This window comes from Mirounga angustirostris, unplaced genomic scaffold (genome assembly GCF_029215605.1).
Source record: "Mirounga angustirostris isolate CCGP_5_RB_7025 unplaced genomic scaffold, mMirAng1.0.hap1 SCAF_3, whole genome shotgun sequence".
NCBI lineage: Eukaryota > Metazoa > Chordata > Mammalia > Carnivora > Phocidae > Mirounga > Mirounga angustirostris.
In genome coordinates, this window is record NW_026991711.1 from 61,390,672 (window position 1) to 61,406,277 (window position 15,606).

The following is a 15,606-nucleotide window of genomic DNA, read 5'->3' on the forward strand; positions in this document are numbered from 1 at the left end:
TGTGCCTCTCTATGCTCAATGGGGCCACTCCCATAATTTGTACCTGGGTTGCATTTAATCATCCCAAGCCATCTCAAATGGTATATTCTATTGGCAGAGTCTTATTTATCTTTTCCCATATCAATTGGAAAATTTTGCTCTTTGTGTCTTCCTGGGCAGGGAGCCTGGATACCTAGTGAATATGGGTCAGTCCAGGTAGGGGCCTGAAGGTGTTACACCAAGTATATAAGCATTCCCAAGTGCTGAGGTTGGCAGCTTAGATTTGTCAGAGGAGGCCCATGGTCGCTCCTAGGGGAAGTTCACTACACACCCAACAGCTGGTCTTGTTCTATAGAGAAGTTGTGGTCAGGGCCCATTTGGTAAATAGGTTTCCTATGCAGAATCTAAGGGCAAAAAGTAAGATGCTGAGTGGGCACTAGAAAAGGCAAGTCACAATCCTCTAATAGAATGCAGGAGGTGGTGGTGTTCTGAGATAACCCCACCCCTGGCTGCAGTTTAGCTCCAGATTGACAGTACCAAATCATTTTCTCCTCTTCTGCTACATGGCGGGGCAAATCTGAAAAGGATAGTGGGGTTATAACAATGCTCCATAGGGCAATTATGATAGTGTCCCTTTTTATGAGAGGCCTAGGGTTATGTATCTTCATTGTTTTCAGTGGAGTGGTGATGGTTAGGGCATGTTCTATCCCTATCCTACACGGCTGAAAACCCAAAACACTGTGCACTTGTTTGCCATTTCCAGGGCTACTTAATTACATGTTCTCCTATAGATAGATCTTGTGACAAGGGCAGTAAAAGGTTACCTTGTGTCCCTACCTGCAGCAAAGAGCATCCTTCCTGCCTGCTGTCTACTTGTATTCTAAGGGTGACATCAGGGGTCCTTGAGTGAATAGAGTATCGACACAATTGGAATATACATATTTAATATCCATATAACTGTTGACAGGTGATGTGTCCAAAAGGCCAGTGAATGGGTTTCTTGTCGAAATTGTTTCAACAGTCCACTCACACATTCTATCAACCGAGCTGCACTGGGATCATATGGTAGATGGAAATGCCAATGGATGTCTTGAGCTTTGGCCTACCAATAACTGCTGCAGGAACTTATTTTTTTAATTCCAGTATAATTAACATACAGTGTTTATTAGTTTTAGGTGTGCAATATAGTGATTCCACAATTTTATACATTACTCAGTGCTCATTATGACAAATGTAGTCTTTAATCCCCTTCACCTATTTTACCCATCCCCACCTACTTCTCCTATGGTAACCATCAGTTTAAGTGTGTGGTTTTTTTGTCTCTTTATTTCTTTGTCCATTTGTTTTGCTTCTTAAATTCCACATATGAGTGAACATATATAGTAGATCCATCCATGTTGTTGCAAATGGTAAAATTTCATTTCTATGGCTGAATAATATTCCATTATATATTTATGTATATATAGGCTGGTTTCATAATCTGGCTATTGCAAATAATGATGTAATAAACATAGTGGTGTGTATATCCTTCGAATTCATGTTTTCCTGTTTTGGGGGCAAATACCCTACTGTGGAATTACTGGTTCATATGGTAATTCTATTTTTAATTTTTGAAGAACTTCCATCTGTTTTCCACAGTTACTGCACCAGTTGGTATTGCCACCTACAATGCTTCAGGGTTCCTTTTTCTCCCCATCCTCACCAACACCTGTCATTTCTTGTATTGTTGATTTTGGCAATTCTGACAGATGTGAGGAGATACCTCATTGTAGATTTGATTTGCATTTCCCTAATAATGAGTGATGTTGAGGATCTTTTCATGTGTCTGTTGGCCATCTGTATGTCTTTTTTTTAGAGAAATGTCTGTTCATCTGCTCATTTTTAAATTGGATCATTTGGGGTTTTTAGTGTTGAGCTGTATAAGTTCTTTACATATTTTGGATAACCCTTTATCAGATACGTCATTTGCAAATATCCTCTCACATTCAGTAGGTTGTATTTTGATTTGGTTGATTGTTTCCGTCATTGTGCAAAAGCTTTTTTATTTTGATGCAGTCCCGATAATTTAATTTTGCTTTTGTTTCCCTCACCTTAGAAGATATATCTAGAAAAATGTAGCTATGTTTGATGGCAAAGAAATTATTGCCTATGTTTTCTTTTACAAATTTTATGATTGAGGTCTCACATTTACGTCTTTAATCTTTTGTGAGTTTATTTGTGTGTATGGTGTAAGAAAGTGGCCCAGTTTCACTCCTTTGCGTGTAGCTGTCCAGTTTTCCCAACACCATTTTTTAAAGAGACAATCTTTTCCCCATTGTATATTCTGGCCTCCTTTGCTATAGATTAATTAACCACAAAAGCCTGCATTTATTTCTGGGCTCTCTATTCTGTTCCATTTGTCTTTGTGTCTGTTTTTGTGCCAGTACCATACTGTTGTGATTACTATAACTTTGTAGTATATCTTGAAATCTGGAAGGTGCCTGGGTGGCTCAGTCATTAAGCAGCTGCCTTCAGCTCAGGATATAATCCCAGGGTCCTGGGATCGAGCCCCACATCGGGCTCCCTGCTCCGCGGGAAGTCTACTTCTCCCTCTCCCACTCCCCCTGCTTGTGTTCCCTCTCTCACTGTGTGTCTCTCTCTCAAATAAATAAATAAATAAAATCTTAAAAAAAAAAAGAAATCTGGGATTGTAATACTTCCAGCTTTGCTGTTCTTTGTCACGACTGCTTAGGCTATTTGAGTTCTTTTGCGGTTCTGTACAAATATTTAGGATTCTTTGTTCTAGTTCTGTGAAAAATGCTTTTGGTATATTGATAGGGATTGCATTAAATGTGTAGATTGCTTTGGGTAGTATGGTTATTTTAATAATATTTGTCTTCCTAATCCATAAGCGTGGAATATCTTCCCATTTGTTTGTGTCATTTTCAACTATCTTCATTAGTGTTTTTTAGTTTTCAGAGTACATTTCTTCGATCTCCTTGGTTAAGTTTATTCCCAGGTATTTTACTCCTTTTCATGCAGTTGTAAATGGGATTATTTTCTTAATTTTTCTACTACTTTATTAGTGTATAGAGGTGCAACAGATTTCTGTATGTTAATTTGGTATTCTGGGACTTTACTGACTTCATTTATCAGTTCTAGGAATTTTCTGGTGTAGTCTTTAGGGTTTTCTACATATAGTATTAGGTCATCTGCAAATAGAGACTCTTTAACTTTCTCCTTACCAATTTAGATGACTTTTATTTCTTTTTCTTGTCTCATTGCTGTGGCTAGGACTTTCAGTACTATGTTGAATAAAAGTAATGAGAGTGGACATCCTTGCTTTGTTCCTGACCTTCAGGGAAAGTCTCCCAGTCTTTCACCATTGAGTATGATGTTAGTTGTGGGTTTGTCATGTATGGCCTCTATTATATTGAGGTATGTTCCCTCTAAACCTGCTTTGTTGAGTTTTCTTTTTTTTTTCATCATGAATGTATGCTGTACTTTGTCAAGTGCCTTTTCTGCATAGATTGAAATGATCATATATGTTTTATCCTTTCTCTGATTGATGTGTTGTATCACATTGATTGAATTGCAAATATTGAACCACTCTTGCATCCCTTACTTGATTTCGGTGAAAAGTTTTTTTTAATGTATTATTGGATTTGGTTTGTTAGCATTTTGTTGAGGATTTTTGCGTCTATGTTCATCAGTGATATTGGCCTATAATTCTTTTTTTGTAGTGTCTATCTGGTTTTGGTATCAGGGTAATGCTTGCCTCATAGAATGAATTTAGAAGCTTTACTTCCTCTTCTATTTTTGGAATAATTTGAGAAGAATAGGTATTAACTCTTCTTTAAAGGTTTAATAGAATTCACCTGTGAATCCATCTGGTCCTGGACTTTTGTTTATCAGAAGTACTTTCAATTACTGGATCAATTTCATGCTAGTAATTGGTCAGTTCAAATGTTCTATGTCTTCCTGATTCAGTTTTGGGAGGTTCCTTGTTTCTAGGATTTATCCATTTCTTCTATGTTGTCCAATTTGTTCACATATAATTTTTCATGATATTCTCTTATAATCCTTTGTACTTTTGTGGTGTTGGTTGTTATCTCCCCTCCTTCATTTCTGAATTTATTTGTGTGCACTCACTCTCTCACATTCTCTCTCACTCTTGCTCTCACTCTTTCTCTTTGAGTTTGGCTAAAGGTTTATCATTTTGTTGATCCTTTCAAAGAACCAGCTCCTGGTTTCATTGATCTGTTCTATTGTTTTTAAGTCTCCATTTCACTTATTTCTGCTCTAAACTTTACTATTTCCTTCCTTCTACTGGCTTTGGGGTTTGTCATTTTCCCAGTTCCTTTAGGTGTAAGGTTAGGTTGTTTACCTGAAATATTTCTTGCTAATTGAGGTAGGCCTGTATTGATATAATCTTTCCTCTTAGAACAGCTTTTGTTGCATCCCAAAGATTTTGGACCATTGTGTTTTCATTTTCATTTGTCTCCATGTATTTTTTTTTCCTCTTTGAATTCTTGGTTGACTCATTCATTGTTTAGTAGCATGTTATTTAGTTATTTATGTTCTTTCTAGATTTTTTCTTTGATTTCTAGTTTAATACCATTGCAGTTGGAAAAGATGCATGATATGATTTCAATCCTTTTGAATCTGTTGAGACTTGATTTCTGGTCTAACATGTGATTTATTATGGGGAATGTTCCATGTGCACTCAAAAAGAATATGTATGCTGCTGTTCTAGGATGGAATGTTCTGAATATATGTGTTAGGTCCATCTGGTCCAATGTGTCATTCAAAAACTGTTTCCTTGTTAATTTTCTGTCTGGATGATCTATCCATTGATGTAAGTGGGGTGTTAAAGTCCCCTACTGTTATGTTATTACTCTCAATTTCTTCCTTTATGTCTATTAATAGTGGCTTTATGGATTTAGGTGTTCCCAGGTTGAGCACCTAATTGGTTATTTTGGGGTGCATAAAATTATGCCTTCTTGTTGGTTCTTCCCTTTATGTTTATGTCTCTGTCTCTTGTTACAGTCTTTGTTTAAAGTCTGTTTTTCTGATATAAGTATTGCTATCACAGCCTTTTGCTTCCATTTTCATGGTAAATGTTTTTCCATCCCCTCACTTTCAATCTGCATGTCTTTGATCTGAAATGAGTCTCTTGTAGGCAGCATTTATAAATAGGTCTTGTTCTTATCCATTCAGTCACCCTGTGTCTTTTTATTGGAGCAGTTATTCCATTTACATTCTAAGTAATTATTATTAGGTATGTACTTCCATTTTGTTGCTTGTTTTTTATTTTTTTTAAAGATTTTATTTACATATTTGAGAGAGAGCAAGAGAGGTAGTGAGAGAGAGCATGAGCAGGGGCAGGGGAGAGGGAGAAGCAGACTCCCTGCTGAGCAGGGAGCCAGACATGGGGCTCGATCCCAGGACCCTGAGATCATGATTTGAGCCAAAGGCAGCTGCTTAACTGACTGAGCCACCCAGGCACCCCTTTCTTACTTGTTTTATAGTTGTTTTTGTAGTTCTTCTCTTGCTCTCTTCCCTTGTGGCTTGATGGTTCATTTAATGATATGTTTGGATTCCTTTCTCTTTATTTTTTGCATAATTACAGGTTTTTGATTTGTGGTTATCATTAGGTTCATGTATAACATCTTATGCATATAGCAGTCTACATTAAATTGATGGTTGCTTAAATTTGAACCCTTTCTAAAAGCACTATATTTTTACACACCCCCCTCACGTTTTTTGTATGTGATGTCATACTTTACATCCTTTTATTTTATGAATCCCTTGACTGATTTTTATAGATATAATTGATTTTACTACTTTTTGCTTTAACCTCCATACTGGCTTTATAAGTAATTAATTTACTACTTACTATGTTTGTATTTACATGTGGAATGTTTTCCTTTCATAATTTTCTTACTCTTGATAATGGCCTTTTCTTTCTACAGAAAGAATTTCCTTTAACTTTTCTTCAAAGACTGGTTTAGTAGTAATGAACTCCTTTCACTTTTGTTTGGGAAACTATTCATCTCTCCTTCTATTCTGAATGACAGCGTTGCTGAGTAGAGTGTTCTTGAGTGCAGGTTTTTTCCTTTCAGCACTTTGAATATATTATGCCACTTCTTCTGGCTTACAGAGTTTCTACTGAAAAATCATCTGATAGCCTTATGGGGTTTCCCTTTTATGTAACTTTTTATTTTCACTTGCTGCTTTAAAAAAAATCTCTTTATCACTACCTTTTGCCACTTTAAATGTTATGTGTCTTGGTGTAGACCTCTATGTATTGATTTTACTGGGGGCTCTCTGTGCCTCCTGGATCTGGATGTCTGTTTCCATCCCCAGATTTGGGAAGTTTTCAGTTGCTATTTCTTCAAATTTTCTGCCCCCTTTTCTTTCTCTTCTCCTTTTGGGATCTCTATAATGTGAGTGTTATTATGCTTGATGATTTTGCTGAGTTCCTAACCTATTCACATTTTTTATTCTTTTGTGTTGTTGTTCAGCTTGGTTGCTTTCTGTTACTCTATGTTCCAGCTTGCTGATTGATTCTTCTGCCTCCTCTAATCTACTATTTATTCCCTCCAGCATATTTTTAATTTCAGTTATTGAGTTCTTTACCTCTGATTGGTTCTTTTTTATATTTTATAGCTCTTTTTTGAAGGTCTCCCTGAGGTCCTCCACTATTTTTTTAAATCCAGTAAGTATCTTTATGATCATTACTTTGAGTGTTTTTAATCAGGCATATTGCTTATCTCTGTCTCATTTTAGCTCTTTTGCTCTGGTTTTGTCCTGTCATTTAGGACACATTCCTCTGTTTCCTCACTTTAACTAACTCTCTGTGTTTATTTTTCTGTATTAGGAAAGTCAGTTATGTCTCCTGACTTTGAAAGTAGCGGCCTTAAGAAGAAGTTCTGTGGTGCCTATTTATCAGAAACAGGCACTTCAAGGGTTTCTTCTTTGTGGTTTCCATATACTCTACTGCTGTAGGCTGAGCCTCATTTTCCTTCAGTCCAGTTGGCTACAATGGCCTACTTTGCCTGTTGTGGGCAGAGTTTGGTCACTCTGCTGTTGAGGGGCCAGTCTGGGGCTGCTGTAGACTTGCAGTTGGGTGGTATCCACAGTCAGACAAGATGCCTGCCCTTAACTCATTTGCTGGGGCTGCAGTCACACCGAACTCAGGCCATTCTCCCCGTGTTCTACCCTGAGAGGCTTTGGTTGGTGGGTGGGGCCTGCAGACTAACTAGATACCTGTCCCCAGTCCATCTGCCAGAACTGCCGTGACCCCAAACTATTGGTTTGTATCCCTGTGCTGCCCCCCTGGGATGTTTTTGTTGGTGAATAGGGTCAGCAATCAGCTCAGATGCCTGCCCCCTGTCTGTCTGCTCAGGTGGCACATGCATCAATTGACAGGGCACTCTGCACTGCCAGTTATAAGGTTCAGCTACTGGGACTGCAACAGAACTAGTGCATATAGTTATCTTCCCTTCTCCTCAGGGCAGGTGTCACTTTGAAGGAAGCCCCTCTGAATGGGGCATGTTGGATGTGGCAGATCCACAGGAGAACATGGGGGCAGGGTACATGGTGTTAGCAAGGTAGGTGTAAAGTGTTCTCACTAGTTCCCACGAGTGCCAAGATATCTGGGCTGGGGAGGGGGCAAATGGTCCCACCAGCTCTTTTGTTCTTGGAGAAGTCTTCTAAAGATCACTGCTCTCCAGCACATACTCTGAGATTAATAAATAAATCTCCTCCACTATATCCCAGGTATTTGTCAAACTGCTGCTTCTATGCTTATCTCAGTGGGATTGTAGGTTATTCTGGCTCCTTAAGGACAGGGACTCAGTTTCCTATTGCCCTCTGGCTCTCTTAGAACTAAGCCCACTGATTTTTAAAGTACCCTGAGTTAAGCCCTGCTGGTTGTACAAACTCACTAAGTTAAGCCCCACTGGCTTGCAAAGCCAGATGTTATGGGGCTCATCTTCCCATTGCGGGTCCCTGTGTCTGGGGTACCTGCTGTGGAGTCTCCTCCTCTCCCTTTTCCATGCCTGTGGGTCTCTCTTGTTTGCGGTTAGTCTCAGCAGGAGTTTTGTTCCCCACTGCATCTCCACCCCACCTACCCTTTTCAGTGTGGCCTCCTCTCTACGATGAATTGTGGAAGGTCTCTTCTGCCAGTCTTTGGGTCATTTTCTGGGTTAGTTACACTATTATGGCTATTATCTTGGTGTGCCCAAGGTGAACTTAGGATCCTCCTACTCCACTATCTCCCAGAAGTCCCCTGAAAACCTGCAATATTAAAGCCAAACTATTATGGAGAATTTGATGTTATTTATCCTTGGTTTTAGAATCATTTGTTTACATTGCATGCTATGTTAACAATGATTATTTAGACTTAGTTCTGAATATTTATGATTTCTTAACAGCTTGTCTTTATAAGGCATCTTCCTTATTCCTGAGTTCTTCATTTTGATTCATTGCTCAGTTGGCACTTCTTTGAGTAATTGTTTTTAGGAGAGGCACATGTCTGTCATGTTTTGAGTCATGGCATGTTGGAGGGTGTTTTTCTGTTCCTCTCAAATATGAATAATGCTTCTCCTGGACATAGAATTACTGAGTCACAGTTCTTCCCCAGCAAACTCCACACACATTGTTTGAAGCTGCACTCTTAACACACTATTTTTTTTTTAAATCTCAACTGTATATTTATTGGAGTAGTTTTGAAAAAGATAGGGGAGTTAAAGCCTCCCCTTTTTGCCTCATGATTCTGTCAGGCATGGGCTCTGTATGGTCACTTTGTCAAGTAAATTCAGATTTATTATAAAATTTCTTCACTACCCAGAGATCCAGTCTGTGTGGGATCAGAAGGGTGTGTTTTAAAAAATGGCGGCCTCAGGGCAATTCCCCTCTTTTGGCCAGTCAGTCATGTGTCCACATTAGCCTCAGCTTCCTAAGCCTGGGCAGACGTGGTGAGCGCAGGGGGCGGGGGGGGGGGGGAGAATTTGTAGGGAGCAGGGAGCTCTTATATCTCAGGTTAGCCTAATAGCATTCATTGGTAGCCAATTTTGGCAGGGCCCAGTTCTATTCATCTGTTCACTCCATTGTCCAGTCCAGTCTTGGGTGCAGGCTATAAGCACTACTTTGGCATTAATGCCACTTGGGGTGGAATTTGGGTCCTGTGTTGTAGGCTTCAGCATGGCAATAATTTGCTCCCCAGTAGTTACCTTGTCTCCAGGCATAGAATAAAAGGAGGCATAGCTGGAGGCTCCATCAAACAGGCTTCTCCTCCTATTAATGGAAGGAGCTCAGTCTCTAGGGTGTTTCTCCTTTGAAATGTATCTTACTAAAATTCTGTATCTCCAAAGTGCACTTGCCACCCCAATATGACTCTCATTTATGATTAAGTGTTGTGTTCCTGGGTGTCTTTTTTCAAGAGATGAATATTATAAGACAAGAGTATCATTTACTCTCTATCCATCCCTGAAGTCCTTTATTTTACTGCTATGGAAACAGGTCTGGCCAAGGTTTGATGACTCCCACAGCTCCTTAATGAGAGAGATAGAACATTGATTGATCTCTTCTACCATGTCTTTCTGGCTCCATGTTATCTTGCTTTAGTTGATGATCCCAACTTTAATAATACTGTAAACTTGGGATTGGGGCTTTACAGGCAATGGAAATATTACTAAACATAGTTTAGAGTTTTATTTGCATTTATTCTACGTATGAAAGTTAAAAAAAATCATGAAGCAGGACATTGAAAATCTTGGTAAAAAGCATTTTGTTTTGCAACTTCTGAAGAACTTTCTTTCAAACTATATTTATGAAGTCCTTTTTTTTTGGCTAAATTCATATTCTATATTAGAAGAAGTCTGTGATATACTTGAAAACTCTGGAATTTAATTTTTACTTCTTTTTGCAGCAGCATGATTAAGAGAATTGTATACTCACTTACATCGTCACTCATGTTCAGGTATGTGAGACCCTAGAAAAGGAGATAATTACACATATTGTTTAGTATTTTTTAATGTTAAAGAACCTGGGGGGGAATATTTCCACTGTCAGTATGTTGCTAGATAGCCCTTGTGCCCCATTTAATGTAACATAATTTGTCTTGAAATTTTAATTTAAGCTGAACATTAAGAATTGCAAAGAAATGGTATCTAAGCCTGATAATAACATATTAGTAAGTTTTTTCTACCTGTAAAAGTAAAATTAATGAAGTATGCTTTTTAAAATTCTTTAACTGTTTTTATTAAACACTTTATTTGTCCAGAAGTACTCCTTAATTCTGGAAGCATTCTACTTAGGCTTCTTCTCTACATGACAGTAAGATTTCAAGCTATGACACAGAGTCACACAAAATACTTGCTTCCTTTTAAATTTATTTAAAATTTAAATTTCAATTTTTTTGTTACTATGTTCAGTCACCATACAGTACAAAAAATTATTTAGAATTTAAAATTTATAATATTTTAATTTGCATTGCCATTATAAGAAAGTATTTTTTTAATTTTTTTTTATTAAATTATGTTAGTCACCATATAGTACATCATTAGTTTTTGATGTAGTGAACCATGATTCATTGTTTGCATATAACACTCAGTGCTCCATGCAATACATACCCTCCTTAATACCCATCAGTGGGCTAACCCATCCCCCCCCACACCCCTCCCCTCTAAAACCCTCAGTTTGTTTCTCAGAGTCCATAGTCTCTCATGGTTCATCTCCCCCTCCAATTTCCCGCCCTCCCCTTCATTTTTCCCTTCCTTCTAATATCCTCCATGCTATTCCTTATGTTCCACAAATAAGTGAAATCATATAATTGACTTACTCTGCTTGACTTATTTCACTTAGCATATAATCTCCTCTAGTCCCATCCACGTTGATGTAAAAGTTGGGTATTCATCCTGTCTTATGGCTGAGTAATATTCCTTTGTATATATGGACCACATCTTCTTTATCCATTCATCTGTTGAAGGGCATCTCAGCTGTTTCCACAGTTTGGCTATTGTGGACATTGCTGCTATGAACACTGGGGTGCATATGGCCCTTCTTTTCACTACATCTGTGTCTTTGGGTTAAATACCCAGTAGTGCAGGGCGCCTGGGTGGCTCAGTTGGTTAAGCGACTGACTTCGGCTCAGGTCATGATCCTGGAGTCCCTGGATCGAGTCCCACATTGGGCTCCCTGCTCGGCAGGGAGCCTGCTTCTCCCTCTGACCCTCCCCCTTCTCATGTGCTCTCTGTCTCTCTCATTCTCTCTGTCTCAGATAAATAAATAAAATCTTAAAAATAAATAAATAAATACCCAGTAGTGCAATTGCTGGGTCATAGGATAGCTCTATTTTTAATTTTTTGAGGCACCTCCACACTTGTTTTCCAAAGTGGCTGTACCAACTTACATTCCCACCAACAGTGTAATATGGTTCCCTTTTCTCCACAATCTCTCCAACATTTGTTGTTTCCTGCCTTGTCAATTTTTGCCATTCTAACTGGTATAAGGTGGTATCTCAATGTGGTTTTGATTTGAACTTCCCTGATGGCTAATGATGATGAACATTTTTTCATGTGTCTGTTAGCCATTTGTTTGTCTTCTTTTGAGAAGTGTCTGTTCATGTCTTCCGCCCATTTTTTGACTTATTTGTTTTTTGGGTGTTGAGTTTGAGAAGTTCTTTATAGATCTTGGAAATCAGCCCTTTGTCTGTAGTGTCATTTGCAAATGTCTTCTCCCATTCTGTGGATTGCCTCTTTGTTTTGTTGACTGTTTCCTTTGCTGTGCAGAAGTTTTCATCTTGATGAAGTCCCAAAAGTTCATTTTTGCTTTTGTTTCCCTTGCCTTTGGAGATGTATCTTGAAAGAAGTTGCTGTGGCCAATGTCGAAGAGGTTACTGCCTATGTTCTCCTCTAGGATTTTGGTGGATTCCTGTCTCACATTGAGGTCTTTCATCCATTTTGAGTTTATCTTTGTGTATGGTGGAAGGGAATGGTCGAGTTTCATTCTTCTGTATATAGTTGTTCAATTTTCCCAGCACCATTTATTGAAAAGACTGTCTTTTTTCCATTGCATATTTTTTCCTGCTTTGTCAAAGATTATTTGACCATAGAGTTGAGGGTCCATATCTGGGCTCTCTATTCTGTTCCATTGGTCTATATGTCTGTTTTTGTGCCAGTACCATGCTGTCTTGGTGATCACTGCTTTGTAATATAGCTTGAAATCAGGCAACGTGATGCCCCCAGCTTTGTTTTTCTTTTTCAGCATTTCCTTGGCCAATTCAGGGTCTTTTCAGATTCCATACAAATTTTAGGATTGTTTGTTCCAGCACTTTGAAAAATGCCATTGGTATTTTGATTGGGATGGCGTTGAAGGTATAGATTGCTCTGGGCAGCACAGACATTTTAACAGTGTTTATTCTTATCCATGAGCATGGAATATTTTTCCATCTTTTTGTGTCTTCTTCCATTTCTTTCATGAGTGTTCTGTAGTTCCTAGAGTATAGATCTTTGGTTAGGTTTATTCCAAGGTATCTTATGGTTTTTGGGGCTATTGTAAATGGAATCAATTCTCTAATTTCTCTTTCTACAGTTACATTGTTAGTGTATAAGAAAACAACTGATTTCTGTGCATTGACTTTGTATCCTGCCACATTACTGAATTGCTGTATGAGTTCTAGTAATTTGGGGGTGGAGTTTTTGGGTTTTCCACATAAAGTATCACGTCATCTGTGAAGAGAGAGAGTTTGACTTCTTCTTTGCCAATTTGAATACCTTTCATTTCTTTTTGTTGTCTGATGCTGTTGCTAGGACTTCTAGTACTATGTTGAACAATAGTGGCGTGAGTGAGCATCCTTGTCATGTTCCTGATCTTAAGGGAAAGGCTCTCAGCTTTCCCCATTGAGAATGGTATCTGCTGTGGGTTTTTCATAAATGGATTTTAAGAAATTGAGGAATGTTCTCTCTATCCCTATACTCTGAAGAGTTTTAATCCAGAAAGGATGCTGTATTTTGTCAAATGCTTTTTCTGCAGAGGATCATATGGTTCTAGTCTCTTATTAATGTGTTCTATCACATTGATTGAGAATGTTGAACCACCCTTGCATCCCAGGAATAAATACTACTCGGTCATGGTGGATAATCCTTGTAATGCGTTGTTGGATCCTATTAGCTACGATTTTGATGAGAATTTTGGTGTCCGTATTTATCAGGGATATTGGTCTGAAATTCTCCTTTTTGATGTGGTCTTTGCCTGGTTTGGGGATCAAGGTAATGCTGGCCTCATAGAATGAGTCTGCAACCTTTCCTTCTGTTTCTATTTCTTGAAACAGCTTCAGGAGAATAGGTATTATTTCTTCTTTGACTGTTTGGTAGAATTCCCCGGGGAATCCATCAGGCCCTGGACTCTCATTTTTTGGGAGGTTTTTGATCACTGCTTCTATCTGATTACTGGTTGTTGGTCTATTCAGGTTGTCAGTTTCTTCCTGTTTCGGTCTTGGTAGTTTATAGGTTTCCAGGAAGGCATCCATTTCTTCCAGGTTGCTTAATTTATTGACATAGAGTTGTTGACAATAATTTCTAATAATTGTTTCTATTTCCTTGGTGTTAGTTTTGATCTCTCCCCTTTCATTCATAATTTTATTAATTTGGATCCTTTCTCTTTTCTTTTGGATAAGTCTGGCCAGTGGTTTATCGATCTTATTAATTTTTTCAAAGAACCAGCTTCTAGTTTCATTGATCTGATCTACTGTGTTTCTGGTTTCTAATTCATTGATCTCTGCTCTAATCTTAATTATTTCTCTTCTAATGTGTGGCTTAGGCATCGTTTGTTGTTTTTTCTCCAGTACTTTAAGGTGTGCAGTTAGTTGGTGAATTCAGGATTTTTCTGTTTTTTTGAGTGAGGCTTGGATGGCTATGTATTTCCCCCTGAGGACCACCTTTGCAGTATCCCATAGGTTTTGGACTGATGTGTTTTTGTTCTCATTGGTTTCCATGAATTGTTTAAGTTCTTCTTTGATTTTCTGGTTGACCCAAACATTCTTTAAGCAGAGTGGTCTTTAGCTTCCAAGTGTTTGAATTTCTTCCAAATTTTTTCTTGTGATTGAGTTCTAGTTTCAAAGCATTATGGTCTAAGAATATGCAGGGGAAAATCTCAGTCTTTTGGTATCTGTTGAGACCTGATTTGTGACCCAGTATGTGGTCTATTCTGGAGAAAGTTCCATGTGCATTCAAGAAGAATGGAGTATTCTGTTGTTTTAGGGTGGAATGTTCTGTATATATCTATGAGGTCCATCTGGTCCAGTGTGTCATTCAAAGCTCTTGGTTTTTTTGTTGATTTTCTGCTTAGATGATCTGTCCATTGCTGAGAGTGGAGTGTTGAGGTCTCCTACTATTAATGTATTATTATCAATATGTCTCTTTATTTTGGTTAACAGTTGGCTTATGTAGTTGGCTGCTCCCATGTTGGGGACATAGATATTTACAATTGTTAGATCTTTTTGTTGGATAGACCCTTTAAGAATGATATAGTGTCCTTCTGTGTCTCTAACTACAGTCTTTAGCTTGAAATCTAATTTGTCTGATATGAGAATTGCTACCCCAGCTTTCTTTTGAGGTCTGTTGGCATGAAAGATGGTTTTCCATCCCTTCACTTTCAATCTGGATGTATCTTTAGGTTCAAAATGAGTCTCTTGTAGAAAGCATAGATGGGTCCTGTCTTTTTATCCAACCTGCAACCCTGTGCCATTTAATGGGAGCATTTAGACCATTTACATTGAGAGTGATTATTGAAAGATATGAATTTATTGTCATCATGTTGCCTATGAAGTCCTTGTTTCTATAGCTTGTCCCTGTAAATTTCTGTTCTATATCACTCTTGGGGTCTTTCTCCTTTTATAGAACCCCCCTTAATATTTCTTGCAGGGCCTGCTCAGTGGTCACATATTCTTTCAGTTTCTGCCAGTCCTGGAAGCTCTGTATCTCTCCATCCATTCTAAATGACAGCCTTGCTGGATAAAGTATTCTTGGCTGCATGTTCTTCTCATTTAGTACCCTGAATATGTCTTGCCAGGCCTTTCTGGCTTGCCAGGTCTCTGTGTATAGGTCTGACGTTATTCTGATGTTCCTCCCTCTGTACCTAAGGAATCTCTTCCCCCTAATTGCCCTTAGGATGGTTTTCTGGGTTGTAAGATTTGCAAGTTTTACTATTGCATGCCAGGGTGTTCGTCTGTTCTCCTTGATCTTGGGAGGGGTCCTCTCTGCCTTTAGGACACAAATGTTTGTTTCATTCCCCAGATTAGGGAAGTTCTCAGTTACGATTTGCTCAAATATATCTTCTAGTCCTCTCTCTCTCTCTCTCTCCACAACCTTAGGGTTGTCGGCCTCTTGTTCTTCCAGCCTGTTTTCTGGGGAGGGGCCTGCCATGCTGCTACTCAGGCAATTTTGTTTGGGCAGAGTTGCCCTGCCCCCTGTGGTGGGGGATGGGCTCAGTGAAAACTAGTTTTGGGGGGCTTTTGTTCTCTGGTGGCTTTCCCTGGCAGATTTCTACATCTCTTCCAAGAGTCAGAGCAGAAGAGACTATTTCCAACCCTTTGCCTCAGAACAGAGAGATCGCAGTCTGTTCTTCAGTGAGCTCTCCAGG

The 15,606-nt window shown here is 38.7% G+C and overlaps 1 protein-coding gene across 1 annotated transcript in view; it reads left to right on the forward strand.

The window, feature by feature from the left end:
- LOC123840197 (phosphatidylinositol 3,4,5-trisphosphate 3-phosphatase TPTE2-like) overlaps positions 1 to 15,606 on the forward strand; it is a 113,371-nt gene that overhangs the window by 14,500 nt on the left and 83,265 nt on the right. Inside the window, exon 2 of the mRNA XM_064586153.1 lies at positions 9,896 to 9,946. Within this exon, the coding sequence (XP_064442223.1) occupies positions 9,900 to 9,946 (47 nt within the window). The 5' untranslated portion in view covers positions 9,896 to 9,899. The remainder of the gene's footprint in view (positions 1 to 9,895; positions 9,947 to 15,606) is intronic.